Source organism: Falco biarmicus, chromosome 5, assembly GCF_023638135.1.
Source record: "Falco biarmicus isolate bFalBia1 chromosome 5, bFalBia1.pri, whole genome shotgun sequence".
Classification (NCBI taxonomy): Eukaryota; Metazoa; Chordata; class Aves; order Falconiformes; family Falconidae; genus Falco; species Falco biarmicus.
Genome location: NC_079292.1, coordinates 71,998,313 through 72,024,549, shown reverse-complemented (window position 1 = coordinate 72,024,549; position 26,237 = coordinate 71,998,313). Strand labels below are relative to the sequence as shown.

At 38.7% G+C, this 26,237-nt stretch overlaps 1 protein-coding gene across 1 annotated transcript in view; it reads right to left on the bottom strand.

Annotated features, from left to right (window-relative positions):
* Positions 1 to 26,237, bottom strand: part of PIK3C2G (phosphatidylinositol-4-phosphate 3-kinase catalytic subunit type 2 gamma) — a 208,276-nt gene that overhangs the window by 15,569 nt on the left and 166,470 nt on the right. The window contains exons 29-31 of the mRNA XM_056342037.1: positions 22,968 to 23,076; positions 14,662 to 14,737; positions 6,904 to 6,998 (exon numbers count right to left, since the gene is read on the bottom strand). Of these exons, the coding sequence (XP_056198012.1) occupies positions 6,904 to 6,998; positions 14,662 to 14,737; positions 22,968 to 23,076 (280 nt within the window). The remainder of the gene's footprint in view (positions 1 to 6,903; positions 6,999 to 14,661; positions 14,738 to 22,967; positions 23,077 to 26,237) is intronic.

The window sequence follows — 26,237 nt, the reverse complement described above, 5'->3', positions numbered from 1 at the left end:
ATTTAAACTCCACTTTTTTGCATAGATGAAAGAAATCAAGATTCAGCTATGCTTTAAAATTGTATTATTCTACGGATAAGTAATGTTGGTGTAGGGCGTAGAACTGATTTCATGAACAAGCCTCTGAAGTTTTTATTCCAGGATTACCACCAAGCCTGTAAAGAAGCTAAATTCCTTTGCTTTTCAACCCTGTATTATTGTTGTGTTTGGAACATTTAGTTTTCAGATAAATATTTAGTTGCAGAGTCTATGACACTGGCTAAGACTGATCTAGTTTGGACCCTTAGAAACATAGATCCCAGTTTTCCTCTCTCTTGAATAAAACTCGGGGAGAACAAATACTTAAGACAAATCCCCATTTCTGTTTTCTTTTGAAATCACTCAGGATTAACACCATTGCTGCTTTAGAGGGCATGAAAGTGAATTAGCCTTTGAGAAAAGAAACACAAGAAAATGCTGTTGTTCTGTTTCTATGTTGTTGTCGCATACATATTCTTTTCTCTTCTTTTCTAGGCACAGATAATATATGAATATAAAAATGCATAAAAAATAGTGACCTTGTTATCTGTCTTCAACCCTGCACTATTTTTCTTATATTTAACTTTTCTTATATTTAACTAATTTCTTAATTAGTTAAAAAATATATGCCTGATCCAGACTATTTTTAATTTCTCAAACTGTAAAGAGCTCCCTCCACTTTTTTTTAATTATCCTACAGCTTGCCATCTCCCTTTGCAAACAAGTGTTTCGTTATACGATGTATGCAATTTCTGCTTCTTAATTACCTCTCATTACTCCTACTTACACTCTTGCTCCATTTCCTAAATAATTTCTCCTGAACCTTGCTGTCTTCTCCCTTAAATATTTGCACAATTGACCTGTGTCCTTGTCTGTTCTTAACTAAGTTAGGTTTTAGTAACAATAAATCAATCCTAAGGAATCAATCACTCCCAAGTAACTGTACTGAGAACTGTTCTTTGAACTTGTATTCTACTTTAAAAAAAATGTCCTGAGAGAAAGAGTCTACTATCAAAGCCTTACAAAGATGATCTACTTTCTTTCTGCACCATGACACCAGGATCTGGACTTTCTCATTGGCATCTCTCATAGCAACCTCGTGTCTCACCATTTGCTTGTTTTATATTTGCATTACTGTGGGATATAGAGCTATACCTCTCTGAGGAAATACTTTTCATTTGTCCAAGCTGGTTGTAGGGTTCTGGAAATTACTTCTATTGTCTTGATCTTGCTCTGTCTCCACTACTATTTTTAATGTTTTCTTCATTTGCAGCAGTGACAAATTTAATTTATGTTCACCTTCATCTCCCAGATCACTCATATTGTTAAACAAAACTCTCTGTTCATTGTTGTTTGTTTGTTTGTTTCTTTTCCTTTTTTATTCAACACATACCAGTTATGTAGGGAATTACTTTTTTAAAAATGCAGTTAGAATTTAGAACTTTGACAGTACTGTGACTGTGACAGATTAAAGGGTTTAACAAGACATAAATAACACAACTTTATGTACAACATATTTGTCAAACACCTTTCATAACAAATACGTTGGGATCCAACAGCAATCCCTGTGCCACAAGAATAGGCCTCATCTCTTCCCAATTTAAACTACTGCTGAATAGTAGGGCCCTTTGTTTATAGGTGTTCAGCTAATTTTCAGTTCAAAAGAGAAGAGTCTATCCAAGCTAATTTCCATTAAGTCTTAAAATAAAGGCATTTTCTATAAATATAAAGTTAAATCCAAAGCCTTTATAAGCTAGAGTTAGTACAAGATCTTTCTTTCCATGGCCTTTAATCCTGTGTTTCTGCCAGTCTAGGGAGAACTCCGTCTGAATGTGCTACCTCCCTCCATCAGCCAAGCTGTTGATTTCATTCTGTCACCAATATTTTCTGAATAACTTTTGTTCAGCTCAGAGAGATTTTTTTCCCACTTGTTTTTCATCCCTGGATGACTGACCAGGCTTGGCCTACCTATACAACTTCTTCTCCATCCCTGTTGGCTGATGCAATGGCCACAGTGTAAGACAGCAGGATATATTTATAATATTCTGAAAGGTTAACGTGGCTTTTTATTTAATTGGCAGGCACTGGGTCACTGGCAGTTAATATATTTTCCATAAATATCTATATAATGATATTAATGAAGTGTAAAAGTTAGTGGGCCCACAGGAGAAATGATGGGAACCCACTAAGACTGAACAAAAATCTGCACGTCTTACGCACTTCAAGCTAGAGACAAAACCCAGCAAAGGCAGTGGAGCATCTACCTCCACTGTACATGGGAACTTCCCTACAGCCCTGCACCTGCAGGCTTAGATCTAGTTTTCATCCTCATGGCCTAGGGAAAGCTTGCCTCTCACCTTTCTTCATGATGCATTTAAGCCATCATGTCTCAAAAACATCTTTGGAAGTAATTTGTACTTGGATGGTGTAGGACATGAAATGGAAAGAGGCTGGATGTCTGTGTAAGCCTAAAGCTGATTGCTAATTCGTCACCCACATATCAGCTATCCCAGAATCATTAATCACCAAGACTGGTACATGACAGCTTCAGAGCTTTAAGAAAAGGAAAGCTGGAAATAGTTTTGGAAAGTACTGAAGGAGTTTATTTTTCTTCCAGCAAATTTTCCCCCTGTAAAACTGGTTCTGAATACATCACCCACACATGCTTTCATAATTCTAGTAATATTTTCCATTTATTGGCATGAGGTTCAGGATAAATTGGCTTTGTTTCTCCTCCCCACTGCCCCTGAGGAGTTATTCGTCCACAAGAAGTAATGGGCAAAAATATTTAGCAGTAAAGACTGAAAGTTTAGCTGCTTATCTAGAAAAACAGGGCATGCCTGAAGTCATGGCAATGAAGTCACCAGAGAAAGCAGTCTTCCTTCTGAGCCAACTCTGAACCACTGTTCCCTTCTGGTTCTCTGTGAAGAAGGAAAAGGAAGATATTAGCCAACCTTTTCTGAACTTCAGAAATGGCTATTTCTTTTGCCTCTGGTGTCTTTTTGCACAGAGGAGCAAGCCCAGCACTGCAGCTGCAGGTAGCCTGGCTGTTTCTGGCTGTGCAGTGCTAGGCTAGCCCATAGCCTGCTCTGGGTAACATCTGGTATGGTCTTGATACGCTCCATTCTCTGTGTTGGCTAATACAGATGAATTGGACTTGAGCATTTCATGTTCAAAACCTACATGTCTTTCAATTTTCATAAATCCACCTCCACAGATTCTACACAGATCTAGAACCCTATGTTTTTAAGGTAGACCCTCAGGCTTTCTTCCTAGCACTCCCCTGTGCTCCTATTCCTGCCTGCTGCTGTTTTTCTGGGCATTGTACTGCCACAGCTGGACTGGTTTTGTTCTTACCTAACAAGCCCTGTCACATGCCAAAACAAACCTCCCCTGGGGTTCCTGTACCTTCCTCCTAAGCTGTTAGTGCACTTTGCCAGGTACAGTGCTGCTGTGTTTGTAGAAGCCTGCCCTGTCTCATCCCCTCCAGCTGCCACATCCTCCATGACCCCTGAGGAAAACTCTCCTGGTCTGTCCATATAACCTCTCTGGTTTTCATCCCCGCACAAAGCTTTCCTTCTAGCCCAGCTTCACTTTATTAAGGCAATATTGCCTGTACTGCCTATACATAAAGTGTTCAGTGTTGCACCGTGCATTTGAGTGGAGCAAGTAATGCCCCAAAAGGCTGACTTTAAATTATGTAACATACATGTTTGGAAAATTGCATTTTATTAGCAACATGACTTTTCTATGTTTGAAAATTTGATTTAAAGTTTTTTTCCTCAGCAGTTGTGGTGAGACCATTCAGATTATATGTAGAAGCAGTGCGTGTGATGGGAGTCGTGACTTACAGAATCTCAGAATTCAAGGAAGACTGAATTGCTGAGGAAAATATTGAGACTGAAAGTTAGTATCTTATAACTTCATTGTGTACCCACAGTCTTAAACCATAGACAAGCATTTGCAACCAGCCTTAAGTCTCTCTCTGATCAAAGTTTCTTCAGCTGCATTGCTTGTCTCAATGCAAGTATGTTCACAGTGAGAAAATATAGCTTGTGCTTTACACAAGGTTAGATCAGATTAATGGTCATTTCCAGTCACAAAAGCTATAAGGCTGCTCTTCTCCATTGCTGGTCTTTGAAGAATTTTTGACAGAGTTTTCTTAAAGCAGGGCTGGCTTTTGTAACACATGGCGAAAATGTTGCAGTGGTAAGGGAGAGGACATTCTGAAACACATGTAGGGATGACTGAGGTCTGCAGCAAATCTGGCATGTGTGGATGCATTAGATCAGAAGTATCTGCACTGTGGAGTCCTGCACCAGACCAATGTACCTGCACTGGCAGGTCTGCACTAGACCAATGTTCTCTCAACTGCTGTAGCATTTTTTGTTTATGACATCCCACATGAGCAGGGTTAACTTCATGAAAAAATCCTGCAAAGCTACAGCATTGCACTGTTTTGGCTTCCTCTAAAGAACCTATCTGACAATTGACAATGGATATAAACACCAGCTTCTTAGGGATTGTCTTTTGCGTTGTATATTAATGTAGGATTTGCACAGCAGGATCTAGATCTATTAAAAATCCTAGAAGTAAACCCACACAAATACTACATAAAATTTATTTACATGGATCAAAAGTCTCTATCAAAATTCCTGTCAGTTCTGTGAAGCTACATTTGGGATTAATTTAGCCTACTACTATTATTTTCACATCTGAACACATCATAAAATCTCTATAAAGACATAAATTAAATGGGAAAGAGGAGCACAAAAATTATTTACTATAAATTATGAAATAAACTAAGATAAAACAAGATAGGAAAGTAATCTCTGCACAGATGAACCACTAAAATATAATTAGTGACACTCTGCGAAAGACGGAATATACCTGAAATAGCTTTAACATGTCTTGAATAAGATATGATCTTGGCTTACTTTTAAAATCCCCGTTCAGCTCAAACAAAAAAAAAAAAAAAAAAAAAAAAAAAAAAAAGGAAAGTAAAGGAAGAGAAAACATGTCAGAGAGATTGGTCTATGACTGGAAAGCTGAGAAGATTACTAATGGCATAATGAAACTTTCTGTTATAGGTTACTAGTCTGAAGGCAGTCCAGTATCATGGTACCCCAAAGCACTGTTATTTCATATTTAATATCAGATGGTGATGGATGGATGGCCAGATGGAAGGAAGGAAGGAATTGGAAGCCCAGGATTTAAAACCACGATTCCCTAAGTTAGGCTGCTAAAACAATGACCTTATTTTCATGTCATGAATCATTGCTGGTCTTACTGAATTGGACTCCCACCACTTCTCTGCAAACTCACTAAAATGGATTTAAGTTGTCTACTTTCAAAAGCTAGACAATAACTTAAAGTTGTATTGTCCCTTTCCATAATGACGTGAACTGAACTCTGGATTTTATGTTTGCTATGCACAACTATATATGCTGTAATTTATTTTCATTTAATTAAATGGCTGGAACTTTCTAAATTAGAGAACACAGTTAGGAGCCTATACACTTGAAATTATGGAAATGAGGAGAAAGACTATTTCCAACATCTCTAGTTCTGTTTGTGTGCATCTCCACATCACCTGCCTGAGCGCACAGTGACATTATCAGCATTATATATGGCAATCACTTAAATATACTTCTCCCACCAACTAGAACTTTGCCAGAAGTTTATCAAAGTCACTTAGCTTTAAAGTACCATAGAAAAAATAAAGAAGGTCTTATGCTATACCTTGAAGGTAAAATTCATATAAATCAGACCCATCAGCAGAGCCTGATCTCACCTGTCAAGGTGGCACACAGGAAACAAAAGACAAGTCTCTCAGGACAAAGACCTAGTGGATGTTATAGACCGAAATGAACATGCTTGAATTGCAAATCAGAAGCCAGAGTGGCCAACAGAAAACAGTTGGAGCTACTGAAGCCTCATGTGTCTCATACAACTAGTTACACATCCAGCCTTGTTTTATTACTGGCTGGTGCTCACATAAGCTCCTCAGCTTGGCCCTATTTAAGGAAAGCAATTGTAATCCACTTTGGGACGGAGTTGGCATCAGTGTATGCAATGAGATCCCACAACAGTTAAAAAATGCTTTAATCTGCTAGCTAAACAAAGATGTGAAGGGTCTCTTTGCTACAGCCATTACTTGAGACTTCAGCAATTGGGAATTCAAGAGCACATCTAGGAGGCTGAACTCGTTATGAAACAGCAGACATGCTGCTTCAGATGAGAGATCACACACAGCACCAGCTAGATCTCTCAAGATATCCTCATCAGCCAATTTCACCTGTCTTGTGCTGCAGGAACGCTGCCAGCTTCCCCCTCTCATAGCCTGGCTCCAGGAATGCACATTTACCACTTAGCTTCATGACAGAGAGCGTGTTACAAAGCTGAGCATCACCCCACAAAATGACATTGCTTCTTAAAATACACCACTCCTCCCTCTGTCGAGCTCTTCCCTGTTCATCAAGCAGTCATGCCATACTTGAAAGAAATGTATGGATAATCAATCAATAATGCCAGGCTGTCATCCTTCAAAAAGTCACACCGCTGCATGACGCCTTATGTCTGAATGGTATCAAAATGCATCAGTTGAAAGGGCCAAAACAGTCATCAAAACTGGTTTTCTATATGATTTGGAAAAGGCTATTATGAGCCATCAAGGAAACCCAGTTTCTGTATCCATCCTGTACCTGTAACCGTATTGAGCAAGCTCAAAGGAAGAAAGCAAGTGTTAAACGATGACAGAACAGCATCGTTGCTATTTTGAGTTAAAATTAGTTATCCCAGAAAGGGTGGTTGAGGATTAATGTTTTCACCATGCTCTGCAAATGCAAAGACTTATGAGTTATAGATTATGATAAAAATACTCACAATGTTCCTCATGTGTTTCAACATTATTGTCAGGCGGGTGCTCTCATAGGATATGACTAATTGTACTCCAGGCTTATAATCAGTTGACTGAGGACCTAAAAAAGGCCAGATAGTTTGATATTTTAGATAACAGCTCAGCAGAAGTACAACTGTAAAATAATCGCAGTACACTTGAAATAATAGATAGAAAAAACCCAAACAACTTATTGCATATTTAAATTAGGGATGAAATTAGGAAACACGGATAAGGAACATGATAGAAGAAAAAAGTCTGACATGCAGTACTCATTTTCTTTCCTGTTTATGCATTGACAGTGAGATTTTTTGTTTTCTAATTGCCATTGATCTGAATTTCAGTGGGAAATTTATGCTTGAGTAACAAATAATTGGGGGGCTTTTTCTGGAAATCATTGATGACACTAGTCAGTATTGTTGCAATTCTGTCTGTCTGAAAACACTGGATTTTTTTTTTTTCAGATCCTAGAAGAAAAAAGAAAAAAAAAAAAAAGAACAAGTTTCCAGACCAGTTCCAAAACAACTGTTACAGAAATGACATCTATATCTATCATATATAAATTCTCCCTTCCTTAATCTGTATTTTTCCTGTGCCACGCTAGTTTTCATGCAACCCATTGCTTTCACAGATTTTTTCTATCAAGATGCATTTACGGTGTTTGAGTCTGTTCCCACTTAAAAAAACATTTTTCAGTGTTCAAGCAAGAAAGATCAGTCTCATAATGAGGAAGAAATGACTAAGCATATCCTGTTCCTTCTTTCTGCTGGCGGCATTGAGCCAGCTGTCTTCACTGCCAAAAAGGTGTGTCCTTGAATTTGGGTAGGTAATGTGGCTCACCTGCTCCACGGGGACAGCCGGCAAAATACAGATGGCTTTTACCACAGTATACCGGGCAATGGTGAAGACAACAACCTCTTCTTGCTATCTATCTGACCTTCTTATTTTGCAGTGTTAAGTCTGAACAGGGTGCACATGAACCATTTTGCACCACTTGGTTGGAGACTAGGGGACCTCCCCCTGTGTTCATCATCAAAGAGAGTCCAGACATTGCCTGTGTAAACTAGCCTGGTTTTACTTATGCAAACAGGGCTTCATTTAATTAGAACAAAGCTGTATTACAACTAGTACTATACACTTACTGCACTTGGGAAAATAAGAACTCAGTCCTGCTAACCTTATGACAAAATAGTGATCTCTGATGAGCTGGGCTCTGTTCTGCCTGTCTCCCTGTTAAAGACGTAGCTGACCTTGAGACCTCAGACAGAAAAGTCCTTCTCCCCTGCATGCACGTTGGGATCTGCCACTGACACACCAGCCTTAAACCCAGTGCAGGGTGAGATAATGACATGAGACAAAACACTATAATCATAATCAATTCTTTAAGTAGTAACACATCGTTTAAGAAGCAGAAGGAATGAGAAAGGACAATGAGAATGAAAGAACTGCCATCACATGAGGGTTATGCACGAGCAAGAAAGGGCTTTTTAGAGAGCATCAGGACTGCTCATCCTCAATAGCAGGCAGGATTCCCATGTCTTCCTTTCAGCCTCAGTAGACACCTGTGCACTCTGTCGTGCTCTTGCTCTCTCTTTCCCACAAGTGCACCAGAGCTCTTACAGGCAGGGTTGTGAGAGCAAGAGATCAAACTCCCTTTCCTCGGCCTTTACTCTGCTGTTGAGTAGAGGAGGCAGGAGAGGGGAAGTTATAATGAATAAGCCACATTGGCTGTATTTTTCTGAGGAAACCAAATGTGTAATCTCTGGAGTAAACAGAGGCTAAAATAACTACTAGGCACATAGAATTACAGTGTTGTCGTGTTCTATTGACAGCCAGAGAGCTAGTGCAATTACCATTTATCCCAAGGAAAGAAAATTCAAATTAATTAAAAATAACACAGTGTGTACATACAACTGCCATAATAGACATTTTCCAGGCAGCCTGGATATCAACACTTCTGAGTTTCTGATGTTAGGACTGGAATTTTAGAATATGAAGCCATCTCCAATTTCTTCCCTTTAGAGACTACAAAAATACATTTTTAATCACATCCTAATTAGGGAAGGGCCTGAAACAGGCTCTTGAAGAATTGCAATCTTATGAAGAAATCACTAAGCTGGGACTTAGAAGACTGAGGTGCAGGTCTTCATTTGTTATTCTCCTTTATGAACTTTGACAAATCACTTAGCCAGACTGTACCTTATTTCCTTTCTCATTGTATGCAAATAAGGACAAGGAGGGATAGGGGATAAAACCTCCATGAACCAGACAAAGCTGAGTGTGTTCCAGGGTAACAAAAAGTCCACAAAAATCGATTCTTCCCACCATCATTTAAAGATATTTCATCTTGTTTTTAAGTTGTGGGTCCTTTTTCCTTTAAGCTGCAACAGCAAAGGTGGAATCCTAGACCATTAAACACAGTGTAACACAAGGGGAGTTGTGTTTTGACATAAGGTTCACTGGTGGGGCTCTGCTAATTTTGTGAATTACAGTGGGTCATCCTGAGCAGTTTAGCAAGAGCAGCAGATTTCAGAGTTTAAATTACATCATCAAAATTCAGCTGAACACCATGGCTTTCCTCTCCTACCAATACTACCAGTGCCTTTTTCTGCATTACTTAAGTTTTACGTTATGACTGCTTATTATATCCAGTCAAGGAATTTCTCTGCGGGAGTGGATATTTTCATTTAAAAAAAAAAAAGAAATGCAAATCAGTTTCTAACCAAGCTGAAAATAATGAAAAACATGGGAGGGGAAAATGCGTTTCTAATTTACTGTGTAAAATGAAGTCTGAAACAGACACTATGGGCATGACTTTTACTAAAATATTTGCTTTTTCTGTATAGTAAGTTGAGTACTAATGGGGAAAAAAATTAAAAAGGAAGGAAAAGAAAAAATAACAGAGTGCAGGGAATCTGATAAACAGAAGAAACTTATATTGCTTATATTTCATAATAGAAGACAGTTACTGTTAGCTACACTCAGCTGTTACATTTCAGGTTTTCCCACATTCAGTGCTAAATCATAGTCTCTTTGAAGTCCAGGTGATTTTAGCTTCAAATGATAATGAAATACACATACAATAATTACTTCCAGTCTATCCAGCTTGGGCAGATGGACTTGAGCTCAGGCCCTGCATTTTTAGGAACTGTCATGCTCTACTTGCACTCCATTATAGGCAAACACCAAATGCTGGTCTGTTGCAGATACACGAAAAAGCTCCACTAACTTCAGCTGAAGCAAGATTTCTCTCCCAGGGGCTGATTCTTTGCTCGCTGGTGTCAATGCAAAAGCTGTCAAATACCAAACGAGGACCCTGGTGTGCTTGTAGCATTTTGCTATATGACTTGTTCCCGTGTGTCCCAGCACTCTGCAGTGGAAGTCAGCCACCAATCCCTACCGCAGAAAACCTCAAACACTCTGCCAGTTTGTAATCTCTCAAACTATAAACACTAGACAACTGTGGGTCCTTTCTTCTTTTTCAATGACAAAATTAAGGCAATCAGTGCTCAAATTTCTACCAAAGGTGGAATGATCTTCAGAGTAGCCAAGTATGCAGTTCTTTTCTTTATCTATATGGTCTTTTCTATCATGTTGGAGAGCTACCAGCTTATATTCTATCATGCGTGCAATGTTTTCATTAGCAGCATTTTAAGAGAAGTGCTGCATTATGCTTTGCACAATGTATGAGAACTATAAACAGTGAGGAAGATACTGCACAGAAGACTGACAAAATCAGTTTAATAATACATTGCATTTCACATGTGGATGGCAAAGCATTGTGAAAACACTGATTAACTAAGGGTCAGAGCACTACCTTTAGGGAATTAAGTATTATTCTGTATTCTGCACCCTCATATTTTTCTTAGACCTTTCTTCTTGGTGACAGCCAGTTTTAACATCTGGCACCAAAGGGTACTGGAACTTGTTTGGTTTTCCAGGGCCAGGGCTGAATGCTCCAAGCCAACCATCTGCCTGCTTTAGGTACAGCTTGGGTTTGTGAGCCTCCAGTGTACCCAGCTTTAGATAGTCAGCTGTAAATACATTAACTACCTCACTGGTTTCATCCCACAAGCCAGCAAGAGGTGCTTATGGCCAGCAAAACAGCCTAAATGTAACTGAAGTAGGGAATGCAACTTGTGGCAACAGCTTTACATTGAGGATGAACAACTGCAGCAGATTGAAACACTACATAACGCGAGTGAAAAAAACCTTCTCTCTTCAGGGACTATTCATGAGGACTGCGATTCTTTATGGAGAGACATACTGTATTGTAGAGGAATGAAGCTGGGTTAATTATCATTGATAATATGTAACTGTGGGCTGGCTTCAGAGGTGGTGGGATGGTTGATGTAGACAAGGTGCAGCTGTGGTTGTTCTGTTAAGAGGTTGGGCAGGCAATGAAGAGAGAGCAGCTGAGAAAGAAGCCTGTGCTGGATGAGGAGAGACTAGGAGAAGGCAGCAGAGGGACTGGCATGAAGAGTATGTTGGTATGAGATGGTAAAAGACCTTGTTGCAGCTGGCTAGTTTAGAGAGTGCTGTGACACTGTATGAGAGCCTTTTTGGAAAGCTTGAATCTTCCCTTAGAAGGGCACAGAGCCAGTTTCTCTACTATGCTAAATGGACAGAAGCCCATAGGAATGCATGGAGTCCTAATCAGACGTGTCAGAACTGGACCTGAGTTGTGCACTGCTCTAACCAATAGCAAAGACTTCAGGGTTTTCTAACTTCAGCAAAACAGGCAATTATTAATATTTTCAGGAGATATAAACTCAAAAAAAAAAAAACCAACCCAAGATTGACATAAAAATGTTTTTGACAGATTTTCTTCCTTCCTTTTTTAAAAGGCTGTCTCTGAAATAATTCCTGATATCTTCTCTCACTCCCTTGTAGTAAGCTTGGTATAATGAAATGCTGACAATATTCAGTATAATTCAAAATTCACCCCACTGGGAGTACTGAATCAGTATTCATGTCAAAGTAAATTTAGCACTGATTTTTAATCTCTTCATTGCTAGGAGCACAGCACAAATTCATAAATTTTAATTTTTATTTTACTTTAGTAAGAGTAATTACCTATAACATTTATAAATTAAAGCAGTGTAAGAGAAAGATGCTATCTTGATCAAAATTCATAACCTGCTTCTACTGGGCATTCATTTTATTTTATATTGATCCTAACTAAGAGACAGATGATTTGCTTGTGTAAAGTCTGAGAGAGAAATCACCAGATTCACGGAAAGCTACAGCCCATATTAAATCTGTGTTTTTCTTCAAAACAAGCAAAACCTAAGGCCCTTATAAGCTCATAAAGCAATGAAAGCTGTGGGGGCAGGATGTCTTCTTTTCATGAACATTTTCTCTCTCCTGCAGGCTCAGTGAAGTTAATTCCTGCCCCAGACTGACCATGGCATTACTACAGGGCTTACTTTCAAACCAAGAGTGTTTCAGGGGACCCTCAGCAAACAAGAGCCTCCAGGGCCACTGTGCTCTTCCCAGCAAATCCTTGTTTGCTATCTGGCAGCTTGGCATGATCAGCCACCTCCTGCCTTAGCTGGACTTGTGTCTTCTCCTTCTCACAGAATGGATGATAACAGGTTGCAGCATGCCATGCAACAAAGTTCTATGTGAGCTAGCATGGGTACGGCAGCAGCCTAACTCCAACAACAAGGGGTGAAGCAAAAACTAACTTATATGAAAATAATTTTTCAGGTGGGTAATTAGGACATGCATGTCTGGTCTTCCTCCAATAGCTGAGCTAGCTCATTTACAGCTAAGCTGACCTACTTCCACAGTTCACTGCAATCGATGGTCACCCAGGTGCATTCCCTTCCTCTCTGACCAGAAGCGGTGCCGTACCCAGAGCAACGCAGCCCATTATTCTTGTTCTCTGTTTTTACCCACTGGATCCTGATTTGGACCACGTGTGCTACTGGTATTCTATAAATAAATGATAGCAATTTGTTTTCTAGGCCAAAGGGAGGTAGGTTTTTTGTTTGTTGGTTTGTTTGTTTTCTCCTGTGTTAAACAGAAGTTTTGCCTGGAGTCTAGAACTGAAGTGTCCAAACTTTAAAAGGTAGAGTTCCTGAGCACAGAAAAACAATCCTTCTGTAACCACACTGCTTGGGGCCAGAGGCACATTAATGTCCCCCAACCAGGTTGTGACCTTCACCTCCACCAACTGTAAAGTGAACCAGCATATTGGGTTACCTGTCACGTAGCTTTTACCGAGCACCCGCTGAACATATTCTTACCTCTGTTTCTTTATTCTCTTCTCTGATTTTGATGCCATTGACAAAAAAAATAAAAGCTTACCCTTCAGACCATATCGGCCTAGGACACCACTGTAGGAATTATGAGGTTGTAATGTATTTCTCAACTTTATTACAGACTCAGTTCATGCTTTTACATGAGACTTTTGCACCCAGATTCTCTGTGATAATTAGGCACCTAAATATTAGTGAAATGTCAAAATCCTTCTAAAGACCTGGGACTTTAACTCCTTTATGCCTCAGTTCACTCTCACACGTCTGCATCTCTGGTTAGAGAGCCCATGGGCCCAGACTACATGTTACATTTGTACTTTGGTTTGGATTTTCTGTGACAAGATTTAGCCTTGTATATTCCTTACACCTAGGACGTCTTTGCATTATCTCCTCGTTCCTTTGCAAAAGTTAGAGCAACCATTAGTAATTTCCAATAGTCATAATGGATTTAATATGATAATGGCATGCCCTAATCAAATAAACTCTACACAGGGGGAATCTTCCAAAGGCTGAGAAGCCAGAATGGGATTTATTTTGTTCTGATGGATTAAAAAAAAAAAAAGATGGTTCCAGCAAAAGACATAATGAAGCCCTTGTCTGCAGATGGATTAAATTAACTTAATGGACATGCAAACTGAATATACAGAGATAGTCACACTCCTTTCTGAAATATGGATAACTGGTGATCTTGGAAACTATTTTATCCTATGAAGCACATAACAACCAGCTGAACTGTTGTGGTGCAGAGTGCAGGTGCAGGCTTCTTTATGTGACTTTATTTTGCCTAAAACCTGACTATAGAAGATTATTTTCCATGCAGAACTAGCACAGTGGAAAACAATAAACATTCACAGTTTACATTTTACGGTTTATGCTTTGGCTCTTAATGCTGTAATGCCAGAGATTAGGTTAAATTAGGTGCTGAACAGACGAAGGAAATGGGTTAAGTATTTAGATAGGCTAAGGGAACAGTGCAGAATCTCATTTAGTAAGAAGTGAATTACACTATCATTAATAATGTATGCCTAGGCATTACCATAGTGTTCTGTTATTTACCTGCTCCACTCATTGTGAAAATGACTTTAGAAGTCATCCCTGATTTTCTTCACCTGTCCAAGCACACATTGTGCTGACTCAGATCCTTTCTTCCAGATTCTTCTTGAAAGATTTTGTTTTGTAAAACAAGAAGCCTGCCACAGTTTGTATAAATAAACTTTTACTTTGCATATAGGTATGTTTATTAAAAAATAGATGAAGCAAGGCAGAGGACAATATGTCAAAGTGAAAGAAAGCTACAAGTCACACTAGGAACACATTTTCAGAGGCATTGAGAAATCAGGAATTATTTGTTGGTAACTTTATGTCTTCCAAAAAAAAGAGCAAGCCACCTAAACACTTTAGACTCACCTTTACATTATATATTTAGTATTATTAAATAAAAACTTTTCAGAAAAGAAATCAGATTGGTAATCCACATACCTAAGGTCACAGATGATGAATCTTCTGCCAAGGTATCTTTGGACCAATTCAGGAAGAAGCTGAGTACAAGCTTATTCTAGAAGAAAATAGAAGTATTTTAGGGAATATCATATGTTGTGCTCTGTTCCTGAAATTATTCCCCTCCAAGCAGAGTGCTGGTAGGTTTCTACAGTATATATTAGAGTTAGCAGTAGAGAGGAGCCTTTCCCCTCTGATCATGGGCAAGGACCCCAGGGAATGATTTCTTCTCAGGCAGAGGGAAGATGATGGTGCTCCTTACCACTGGCTCAGGGATGCTGCATTTGTGCCTACCTGGCCCCTTTCTGTCAACGTAAGCCATAGATTTGCATTCTTCCTTCCTCTCCAGTGGCTCAGGATATGTATTTGCAGTTGCAACAACATTTACAGAGCAGCCCATCAGTGAAACAAATGCAGGAGAACATCTTTACTATGTGTTGTGTAGTCAGCATGAAATTTGCCCTTGGCACTGTACTGACCTCAGGCTTCTGACCTAACGTGTGCCTCCCTGAGGCATAGATACTGTGCATACCTCCCTCACAGGGCAGCTTAATGGACACTCACACTGAAAAGCTCCATACAGAGTTAACTCCTACCAGAAACCAATGGGGAGTGAAAGAGATGATCATATTTTGCCATCCTGTTTAAAAGAGTAATCCACATTATATACTGCACTATAACTTCTATTTTTATGTACTGACCTGTACTGCTCTAGTGAACATATATAACAGGTAGTTACATTCAGCTGTAGAGAATTAAACAATAAACGAAATCCCCAGATTTGAGTATTGTGCAAGGCAATAAAAAATGTGAATTCTGAAATAGACTCATATGATTCTGAATCAAAGGTGGACAGTAATTGCATTTTATTAGCTTTTTTCATACAGTCGTATTTCAGAACGGCCATTCATTAAGATGGTTAGAATTGCTACATTCATACTAACATTACTTGGACTGACACTGTAATGAATGAGTAGAACAAGAGACTTTTCAGATTCTAGCATTAAAATGTCACCATTGTTTTTTGCCAGGCTGTGGAAAATAATGTGTCTCTTATCAGCAAGATGTACTTCATGTAACATTTGTCTTATTTCAATTAGACAAGATGTGGCATGATTTGTGCAAGGAAAAAAGAGAAGGAAGCATTTAGTGACAAGCACAGCTAGTGAGGAGTTAACATGTGGTTACAGCAGACAAGAGGAACAAGATGTGTATGTTCAGCATAGAGATAAGGTTTAGCAATCTGGATTTATTTTAGCAGTTGCCTTTTACTTTTCATTCTACTGTTTGGAGCTTTTCCTCCCACACTGATAATTTCTTTGAAAGAAAAAACAGGGGGGAAATAAAAGGATAAACCAACAGAATTGTTTTCTTTGAAATAAATGACAAATCCTTTAGCTATTAGCAGTGGACCGCCAATATACCTGTCTCTTCTGAGCATGACTAAGTATTCTCTCATCTCATGTAGATAGCTTACAGGGGAAACAGCATACACCTGCTTTAGCTTCCAGTAGCTTTAAACAACCACGTTATTCCCTATGGGACCTCCATTTGCTCTTTCAGCAAAAGTCCCAAGTGTGGGAAATCTCAGGGGCTGAAAGAGTATATTTTCGGCAGCTCAGCCTTTATTTGACAGCATGAAAATAAGCACAGAAACTTAAATAGCCCTTTAAGTCCAAAGATCTTGAGAGAAGTGGGCAGGAGGTGGAAGGAAGGATACACTAAATTGCTTGAAAGGGAAAAAATTCCACATGTAGCAATCTGGTTTTCTGCTTCCTCTCCACTTACTCTTTCAGCAATAAATTGAAATATATGAACAGAGAGGTTTGTAAGCAGAAAGTGCAAGGATTGTTTTAGGTGATAGTTCCAAATTCTCATTTCTAAAGGAGACAACGCTGACAAAAAACAGATGTTTCATTTAAGTACAGAAGTGGAATTAGCGCAGATCCTAAGTCAGGCATGAACATGACAGGTGTGTACACTGCTGATGCCACAGCACTGATTTTAAAGCTTGCTCTGTCTGTGTGTCCATTGTACTTAACAGGTACTGAAGTATGTGGGGAAGCAGCAAGGCCAGTGTTGGCAAATGGATTGCAGGGGCAGATGTAGCAGACTATCCTGGTCAAAGTGCTTCAAAGGCAATGGCGGAGTTCTCCTATGTGTTTGTGGCAATAAGCATTTTGCACACTCTTATCTATAAGTCAGTAATTTCTCCCTGAACTCTTTTAATCTGCCTGCTTCAGGAGTCCACTGTCTAGATTTTCACCAGCAAAATGTGTAAGTACCCTCTTAAGTTCACTCTTCGTCAGCAGACCACCAAAGCACATGCTGTACTTTTAGGTGATTCCTAAATTGATGGAATTCAATCAATTGAACCCCAGTCAATGGGACTGAAGTGTATGCTTATATCTAAGTATACATCTAATTACACTGTTAAATTACAGGCACATATGTATGATGAAAAGCACACTGTATTTAGATGGATAGAGTCCACTTGTAAACAAGATATGACCATAGGTGGGAATCCTAGAGACCTTGTGACAGTCTTGGCAGATAGGCATGCGGATGACCATAAGCACTCACTTACCCTTTTTTTCCCCATGGAATTCTTCCCTTTAAATCAGTAAATGAAAATTCCCTAAAATAATGCACATTTAGGGATTTTTAGGAAAGCCTCCTGTCATTTGTCTAACCATTCTTACCTAATAAGGCAACAATCTTTAGTAAGTAATGTTGCTATTTTCCCAGGTCACTCAATAATGTTAGCCTATTGGGAAGCAGCCAGGTATGTATGGGTGCACCAGTGTTGGTCTGGCTGGAGCTCACCCATGGTGTTTTTCAGCCATTAAACTAAAAAGGGACAAATTCCACCTTCACTTACCCTAGGACACAACTGAAATAAGCAATTTCAGTGACATCGGGGGAGCTGGCACAGCCCTGCACTACTGTAGAATGGTAGAATTTGGCTGCTGCTCTTCATCAAGAGACTAACTAGAAGAGTACTCTGCTGTTAGTGAAACACAGCCTGATTTCAAGCTGCATTTAATTTTGTTACAAAGAAAAGCAACCTCTCCTTTGCTTTCAGCTTTCTTTTCAGCTGTGTTAGGGTAGATTTGGGGTCAGAGAACACCCATGCACCTGTTATACTTTAACAGGATGGAGAATCAGCAGGAAAGAAAGAAACCAGAAAAAGCTGACCTTGCTGCGGCTATTATAACTTCAGGAAAGGACAGCAGAAAATAGAGAGACTTTGAACCCTCCCCATTTTGGCTCTGCTGGATGCCTTGCTGCTGGAGTATGGGACTGGTAGGAGTTTAAGGGACCCACGTACCTTGGGTGCACTCTATACCACTGTGTTATGTACCTCTATATGGGTACTGTGGAAGTTATTTTCTCATCTCTGCAAATCTCAGGTAGTGCCAGTGAATAAAATAGAAATGAAATATGGGAAGCTCTTATCAAACTTGCTTAATTTTATAGTGTAAAACATTTGTCACTCTAGAACAACACTGTGGTCCTGGTTTTCACTGTATGCTTGAAAAGGAGTGAATGTAATTTACAATCACTTCCATTTACATCGTCTTTAAAGCCCTTTTACACAGCCTATAAGTCACTGTTTATAGAACCTATCCATACACTGTTGCTGTTTGCTTACCAGCTTGCACTAGGTCTATCTTTGGCCCCAAAGTCCTTAGTTAATTTGGATATTTAGAAAATTTCTATAGAGTCCGACCCCAATATACCTCATATCTTTTTACTGATTAGCCTACTGTGCACCTACCTGCACTTGCTCTAATCTTTGCCACCCCTCTCCCCATGATAAACAAACACCCTCAAACATCTAAGCCCACTGAACTTGAACACAAAATCAATCTATGTGAAAGATGCGGGACAAATAACACGTTCATTAAAGGCTACGTAGTTTTGCAAGGCCAGTATGCACATTTAGTGTCTGAGCTGTGTTACTAATACAATATCCAAAAATGAAATGCCACTTCTTTTAAATAATGAGAGTTAGGAAGAATATCTATAGAATGTTACTATCTGGTTGATGGTACCAAACACATGTGGTTGCTATATAAAACATTGCTTTAGATTCAGTTTTAGATTTTTCACTTGTAATGGCCAAGCCAGGTGCAAGTTGTGTTTTCAAGACAAGCATGAAGGCATTCAGGTTTGTGATTACTGTTTGACACCAGGGCCAAGAAAAGATTAAATTAATGGAGCCTTACCTTGCTTTTGTGTCCCCAGGGAGTGTACAACCCTCCTACAATACAGCACTAAAATTACAAGCCACTAGGACAGCCCTAATTTATATGATATATTATGATATGTATGATAAGTTTGGGCTGCAATCTCCACTTGGGCCATCACTCAGCTGGAGTTAAGAGTGAAATAGAGAAAAATGTAAAAGTGGTTAGCAGCAGCTGCCTTTTGTCACAGATTTGATTTATACTTTGATAATGTATATTTTTGTCCTCCATGTTACCAACCTTCAATTTACTGGTTTTTGATGCTTCACTCTTGGTGGCAGCACTTACTTGTTCTGCCATTTAATGAAGCAAAGCTCCAGGAGTCTAAACATCGTTGAGTATGTCACCTTGCTGATCTAGAAGACCCAGGTATTTCAACACATGCAGCTGATGTCAGCAATGGTGCAACTTTGCACAAAACTAAGTATTCTTATTGTGTTACCATATATATTGGAGTAGAATGAAATTAAAAAAGGTGCTAAGCCTGCTTTTGATCCTGCCCTAAATGACTCAATATGACAATAAGGTGCATAAACTTTTGCATTTTAGTGATTAGTGCAATGAATATAACTTGTTGTTCATGTATATAGTCTGGTGGTATAGTTATTTATAATCCAGTGTTACTCTGAATTTAGAAAAGCACTCCTATTCTAGGCACCTTTTCAATGAAGTCTAAGAGGAAGTAAATGTATTAAGTTTATACTCAAACTAAACTACAGACTTTTAAAACCGCTTTGAATAGGACAGGCACAAGCACAGTTAAGCATTTAAACTGGCCCAGTAGCAAATACCTCCATCAGCTGAAGTTTCTGCATTTATTGGATCTGACACTAAAATTCAGAGATAGAGAAAGGTGGCTTGAAGTTTCTATTCTTTAAAGAAGGGTTAAATGAAACATTTAATTCCATTTGAGCTACAGCGTAAATGAGAAGGCAACTATTTTCCACCTCTCCTTCGTTCAAACCATTTAGCAGAAAAGATCAGTGACATTCTGACCTACTCTTAATTACAAAACAATTTTCATAATCAGAACTTAGTCTGGACTAAAAAAGCATGCACTTAAGACATGACTGAGGAAAGAATTTGAGTATAATCCAATTCTTTCTTTATTTCAAGGGGTTTTAATTACTTATTTGGTAGAATCAAGCATATAGTCATTCCTGTGTGGACTGGACTAAACTTTTCAGGGCTGACATGCTGTCTAGTCAATCAGGGTAATGTGTTTACAGTAATAGCAAGGGTATTTTATAACAAAACAACGTCTCTTCTCTCCATCTCAGAGAATACTCCAGCATACCCTACAGCTACAATACAGCAATGATACCGTACAGGTATAATTAATCAGAAAGAAATGACTGTGTCAAGAAAGTGAAGGCAAACCTGTTCTAGAGGCAGCTGCTCTTACAAGATTTCTCCACAGATTTCTGAATTAATTATTTATTCCTACATAGTTTTACTATTATGGTGGTTTGGTAATGCTTGAGAACAGACAACTCACTAAATGGTTTTGGTCAGGTTCCTTAGCAATTTGAGAAAAAGGACAAATTTGACTGCAAAGTTGCCCAGGACATGAAGAAAGACAAAATAATTGTATTTATTTTTACCAAGAAAGCCTCCTAGCTTGTCTTTCCGCTCAGACTAAAACCAAGAAGACATGATGACACTTTTAAAAGAGTCATACCAAAGGAAAAAGTAAAAAAGAAGCCTTCAGCTGGGAATACAATGGAAATTACCCACTGGCTGGTCTCCTTGTTCTAAGTGGGTCAGAACACATCAGTTTTTTTCTCAGTTTCTCACATCTCCCAGCAGGAGAAGCATATTGAAGTAAAAATAATGTTTCAATGTTTATAGAGTATCAATAACTTTGAAGGTTATTATCTAGAATTGCAGGTTAGTTGCATGGTGGTAAGCAGAAAGATTTCCTGCACACAATAGCACTTTACAGATTGAAACAATCTGCTCATTACTCCATTTATTATCCTGCCCTCCAAGTAAGAACACCAGTAGCTGTGCAGCCCCCTTAGGCACAAAACTTTTCTTCTGATGGTTCTGCTATAGGCTATACCAGACTGGAACAGTTTTCAGGAACTGCATAGTCCAGCATGTCTGAATAGCCCCACTGGGCTGGCTCAGAGCCACTCCCCAACCAGACCTGTCCACAGTTCCCTTTAAATATCCTATTCATGGTTGTGTCCCAGTGTCCCAGAAGCAACATGCTGGGAGAACTTGCCCAGCTCCACGGGTGCATGCTGTAGGGCCATAAAGAGAGGAGGAAAGACCTCAGGAAGGCCAGTGCAAGGCAGCATGCTCTGGATGGTTAGTAGCCCATGCACAGACCATGCAGCTGGAGGGAGAAAAGAGCTTCTGCATGTGACTGGGAAATGTTTTTATTACTATCCCAGGGCTTTAAGCAGTCTAATTTTTCAACCACAGATTAGGCTTCTATACAGCAGTGCTTGGCTCAAATTGAAAATCCATGTACCTTACGGCAGCCCAGAGAACAGCAGAAGATACAGAGCTCTTCATTTCTAGGTCACTGGCTTATATCAGTTTTTCCTCAGCTGTGACCAAAAAGTGCTAATTTAAAATAAACCCATGACCCTACTGTGAGTGGCAGAAATTGCACAACAATTAACCCAAACATGTGCAGTTTATTTGGCAAGGTCAGCCAAGGCAGCCAAGCACCCAAGTCAGCTGTCCATACAAAATCAAGTCTAAGTCTGTGAAACAAGATATTATTTACCCTCTTCAGAAATCTTCTCAATTTCAACTTGGGGCACAGAAGTTAGAATCAGATCAATAAGAAATCTCCTGTTTTATGTATAGACAATTTCTTCTTTAATCTCCATTACACAGTCACAGCTGGGAAAGTCATATAGTTGGGCAGCAAACCTTTTTATCCACCAGAAAGATATTTAAAATTTTGGAGAAAACAACAGCCTTTCGTACCCTTTTGTTACATCCTAGGCCATCTACGTTATTAAACCAGAGCAGCCCTGGTTTGCACTCTGGCCCTGAGGGGACCTGGCGTGGCTCACCTGGCTGAGGCCCAGGCTCTGCAGGAGAACACGCCAACAGCGGACAGCAGGGTCAACGCACAAGCTCTTGCCTTGGTGCCCTTGAATTTACTGGCCTCTACTAGGATACAATGTAAAACATTGGTTTTTCCTGCCTGTCTGACAGCTTTCCTGACAAAAGCTGGTTGCTGGAAGATGGTTCTTTCTCTCAGACCCTGGTGTCACTGTCAGTAATTAACCATTCAACTCCCAAAGTGAAGCAGGGTAATAATTTAACATCCTCCTGGGGAGCACAGGGCCTGTTAGCTGCCCTTGGCCTGGGTTTTTTACAATGCTGCGGTGCTAAGGCTGTCCTGGGCCAGAGCATGGAGCCGGCGTTTGTTACCACTTCAACTTTCCATTTTGAAACAGGAGGAAAACATCAAATCTCAGGAAACAATTATGAATAAAAAATGAGAAACCATCAATTTTAATGGATACAATGTATTGTTCTGGTAATATTGAAAGAGTCTGGTTTCGATCTTACATTTGCAAAACAATTTCTACTTGTTAACTAAATTTTGAAATCAAAAGTATTTCTGGGCTGAAAGACTGGAACTTTTCATTTAAAAACTGTCAAAATCAGACTACACAATATTTCAAAACTTATTGCTTTTTTAGACATTACATTCCTTAGAACCTACTCCTTACTGTCAAAAATTCAGTGAATCACTGCTTTTGGATGGCAGCAAAGGAAGATAATTTTTTTTGAAAAAAATGCCCTGCCAGGTCTAATAAACTATTTTTCAGTCATTCATTGTCTTTTTCTTAAGTTCTGATTAATGCTGCAATGGATCCATCTCAAAAAGTCTGCATCAAAAGATGTGTCATTTATGTTCTGGGTTTTTTTGGGGTTTTTTTTTGTGTGTGGTTTGTTTTTGTTTTGTTTTTTTCAGATGAGGCCATGGAAAGAATGGATCTTTTGGTACAATGCTACTAAAAGTCATATGCAAATAAAATAAATACTGGAAGTGCTCACATTAGCCAGTTTCCTCGATCCACTTAATAGTTGCTTTAGATAGACATTCAAATCCTTCACTCTCTTATGTTCAAGATCTGTCAAAGGTAAATGCCATGAGTGGGGAAACCTGCAAAAGAAGAATATTCGTAAATATAACTCTTGTACTTTATTTGATGAAAATATTTCCAGCTCTACTTAATAGAAGAAAGTTAACACTTTCTAAAAGGTTTTGTAGGTAGGGGAAGGGAGGGGAACAGTGTCCAGAAGACTGTTTACCCTTCTGACTCTAGTTCTTCTAATAATGTGCTGATATTCTGTTTCATATTATACTCTTTTCCTGTCTAAATAATTAAAAACATAATTTAAAAAAAAAAAAAACAACTAAAGGACACTTACTTGCACTTTGTGGTATCTAAATACATCTAAAAAAAATGGTCCTTTATGCTCCCAGGAGAACATTAGCCTCCCCACGCTTTGCGCTGTGCAGAGCACAACAGATCCCTGATCTCAGCCCAGGGCTCATGCTATACAAACTCTTACCACAGAATACTGAATATCAAAAGCTTAAAAAACAATGTAACATTTTATGAATATATAATTGCTTGCTTTTTTACCTCAGCTATTTAGACTGTATTTAGAGCTATTTAAGTTTTTCAGAGCAGGCCCCTGATCCCCTATGTAATTTCAGGCACTAGCGAAATAAAAGTAATATATGAAAACAAATGATGGTCATAATAACAATATCAATTCCCCAAAAAGCAATAACAATAATAATAGTAACGTTCTTGCTGAATTTTTATTAAGATGAATTTAATTTCAGTATAGTAAATAAACCACATATGCATAGAGCTGCCTTATGTAAATTTTCAAATGTTGTGGTGATTGAAAATGTCAAAACCCCACATAATGTTTTTCTTGAATCATCTTTGCATTTTAGAGACAACGCACATTAGATCAGTCAAAAGGTTAGATTTTTAACAATATACATAATCAATTTATATTAACCTTGCCCTGACAAGGACTATTTATCTCTCAGGGTGAAGCAGCATTAGAAAAGCTATCTGTGCTAAATTGCATGTAATGGTTTTATGATATGGTTTGCTAATATTTGGAATCATAATTAATATTATGCCTTATGTCCTTTAATCTATGTGATATAGAAAGGTAGAAGTTTTGATCTGATTGTGTTTTGCATTACAACACCATCATTAATAGTTAACTGTGTCTTGCCTACAAACCTTTTTTTTTCTGGTACAACCTTGTTTATCCACTAGATCTCAGGAGATCTATGAAGGCTTCAGAGAAATGAATAAAGAGCCATCTAGCAGTGCAATACGCTGAAAAGAGACACTTGGCTGGTCTTTTGAAAGGCGGCTGTGTAATACTGTGGGGAAGAATTCAGCACTGGTACAATTTAGTCTGCAATTAAAACAGCAAGGGACCAGGATGATAGCAGCATATTGTATGTATGTATGACCTTTTGATTATTTTTGCCTATAGCACTGTAAGATCTCAGGGCTCAGGCACTGTACAAATGAATAGTAAGAGGCAATTCTTGCCTTATGAAACTGCAGTGGCAGGACACATAATGAGGCAGGGGAGATGATATGACCCAGGATCATGACACATATGAGCTCCAGAGATAAAAATAGAGCCCAGGTCATTTGGCACACATAGATGGACTGTGAGTGTTCTGGGTTCCTCTGGGGCTCAAAAAGGACTTCTTTCAATAGATGGTAGGGAGGATCTGTTTATAAGCAGCTTAAAATTAATTAGACTGCATAACACAAAGAGAGGACTCTGGTGTAAAATGTAGGCCCTCAGAAGATACATCCTAAGACCAGTGGCCAAACAGAGGACAGAGAAACTGCTGAGTGTTAGCACCAGTAACTCTGCTGCAGGGAAGGACAACACAAACCTTGTGGTGGTGCTGAACAGTTCTTTAAATGATCTTCACGCTTTAGCTGAATTGCACCTATGGCTGAAACTGACTTTGTACTTGTGAACACACTTGTGTTAGAAAAGGTTAACTTCCCAAGCTCATTTTGAGCTTTGCATCTACCTTAAGTACATCAGAAAAATACAAACTTGCGCCACGCGCAGACATCCTGCATACCAGATTCCATTTCCTACTTACTAGCTTCAAGAGCAATCTGCATATAAATTATGTCACTTAAATGCCTTGTTGGATTAAAAGATTTTTGTCCTTTTAAAACCCAATAATTAAACACAATTAATACTCTGTCTGAAACCAAATAAAAGGGAAGGTGCTAGAGGTCAAGGGCTTGCTTGGGGCAGCTATGCTTTGACTTATAAATATGGGCTGAATGTTTAGATATCAATAGCAAAATTTCAGATGCTGAGAACTCTGAAATTTTGCCATTACTTTCTTGAAATATAGCCAGTATTTAGCACTTGTAGACTCATATTGCATTATTTCTTCCTAATGAGACAAGAATATATACAATTTCATGAATCAATATAAAGCAGTAACCAAGTCCTTTCTGTTAACATTTCCAATTATTCTAGTAATATTAGACATTTTACTTTTAAATCACATATTTTCAAACTGATTTTGTGGTCATATTATGGAACAAGGCTTTTTCCTTCCTTTGAAGCACCTGGCATCAACTTTGTAACACAGACAGGCTAATGGTCTGATATGGTATGGCAGTTTCAGTGATAACTTCCTATAAAGAAATAATTAGGTTTTTATTATTAGAATAAAATCTGGAACACATGAAAAGCCTCAAGCTGATGAAGTTCTGTTAGAAAAACCCCAAAACTTTAACGTTAAAGAACAGACATATAAAGAAACATCATAAAATGAATTACTTCAACACAGTCTTGGGGAAAGATCATACACTGACAGGTTACTGCTGGGATTGAATTATGACAATAAAGCTCTGCACCTCTTAGACACAGCCTCAATATATGCAGATTAACTCTCTGTGAATTCTGGAACTCTTTTGCAGTGAAAATGTTGTGAAGGATTTTATTAAAGGTAGATTTATCTGAAAAATGGCTAGTACTATTTTTGAAATTCACTACAGGGTTTCTGAGGTCTATGTATTTCTAAAAAGAAATATATTTTCCTTCAAAGGCCTCTGCTTACCACAGGAAAAAAATCATAAATAGGTACTTGTTAAATATTTTATTTTACAACCTAATAGTTTGCATGCAAATATCTCCAAATCAAAACCGTGATTCAAACACTTTAAGTGTTTAGTGAAATTCTGATTCTCACCAACTGCTGCAAATCAGTTTATGTGAGCCAGTCATAAGAAG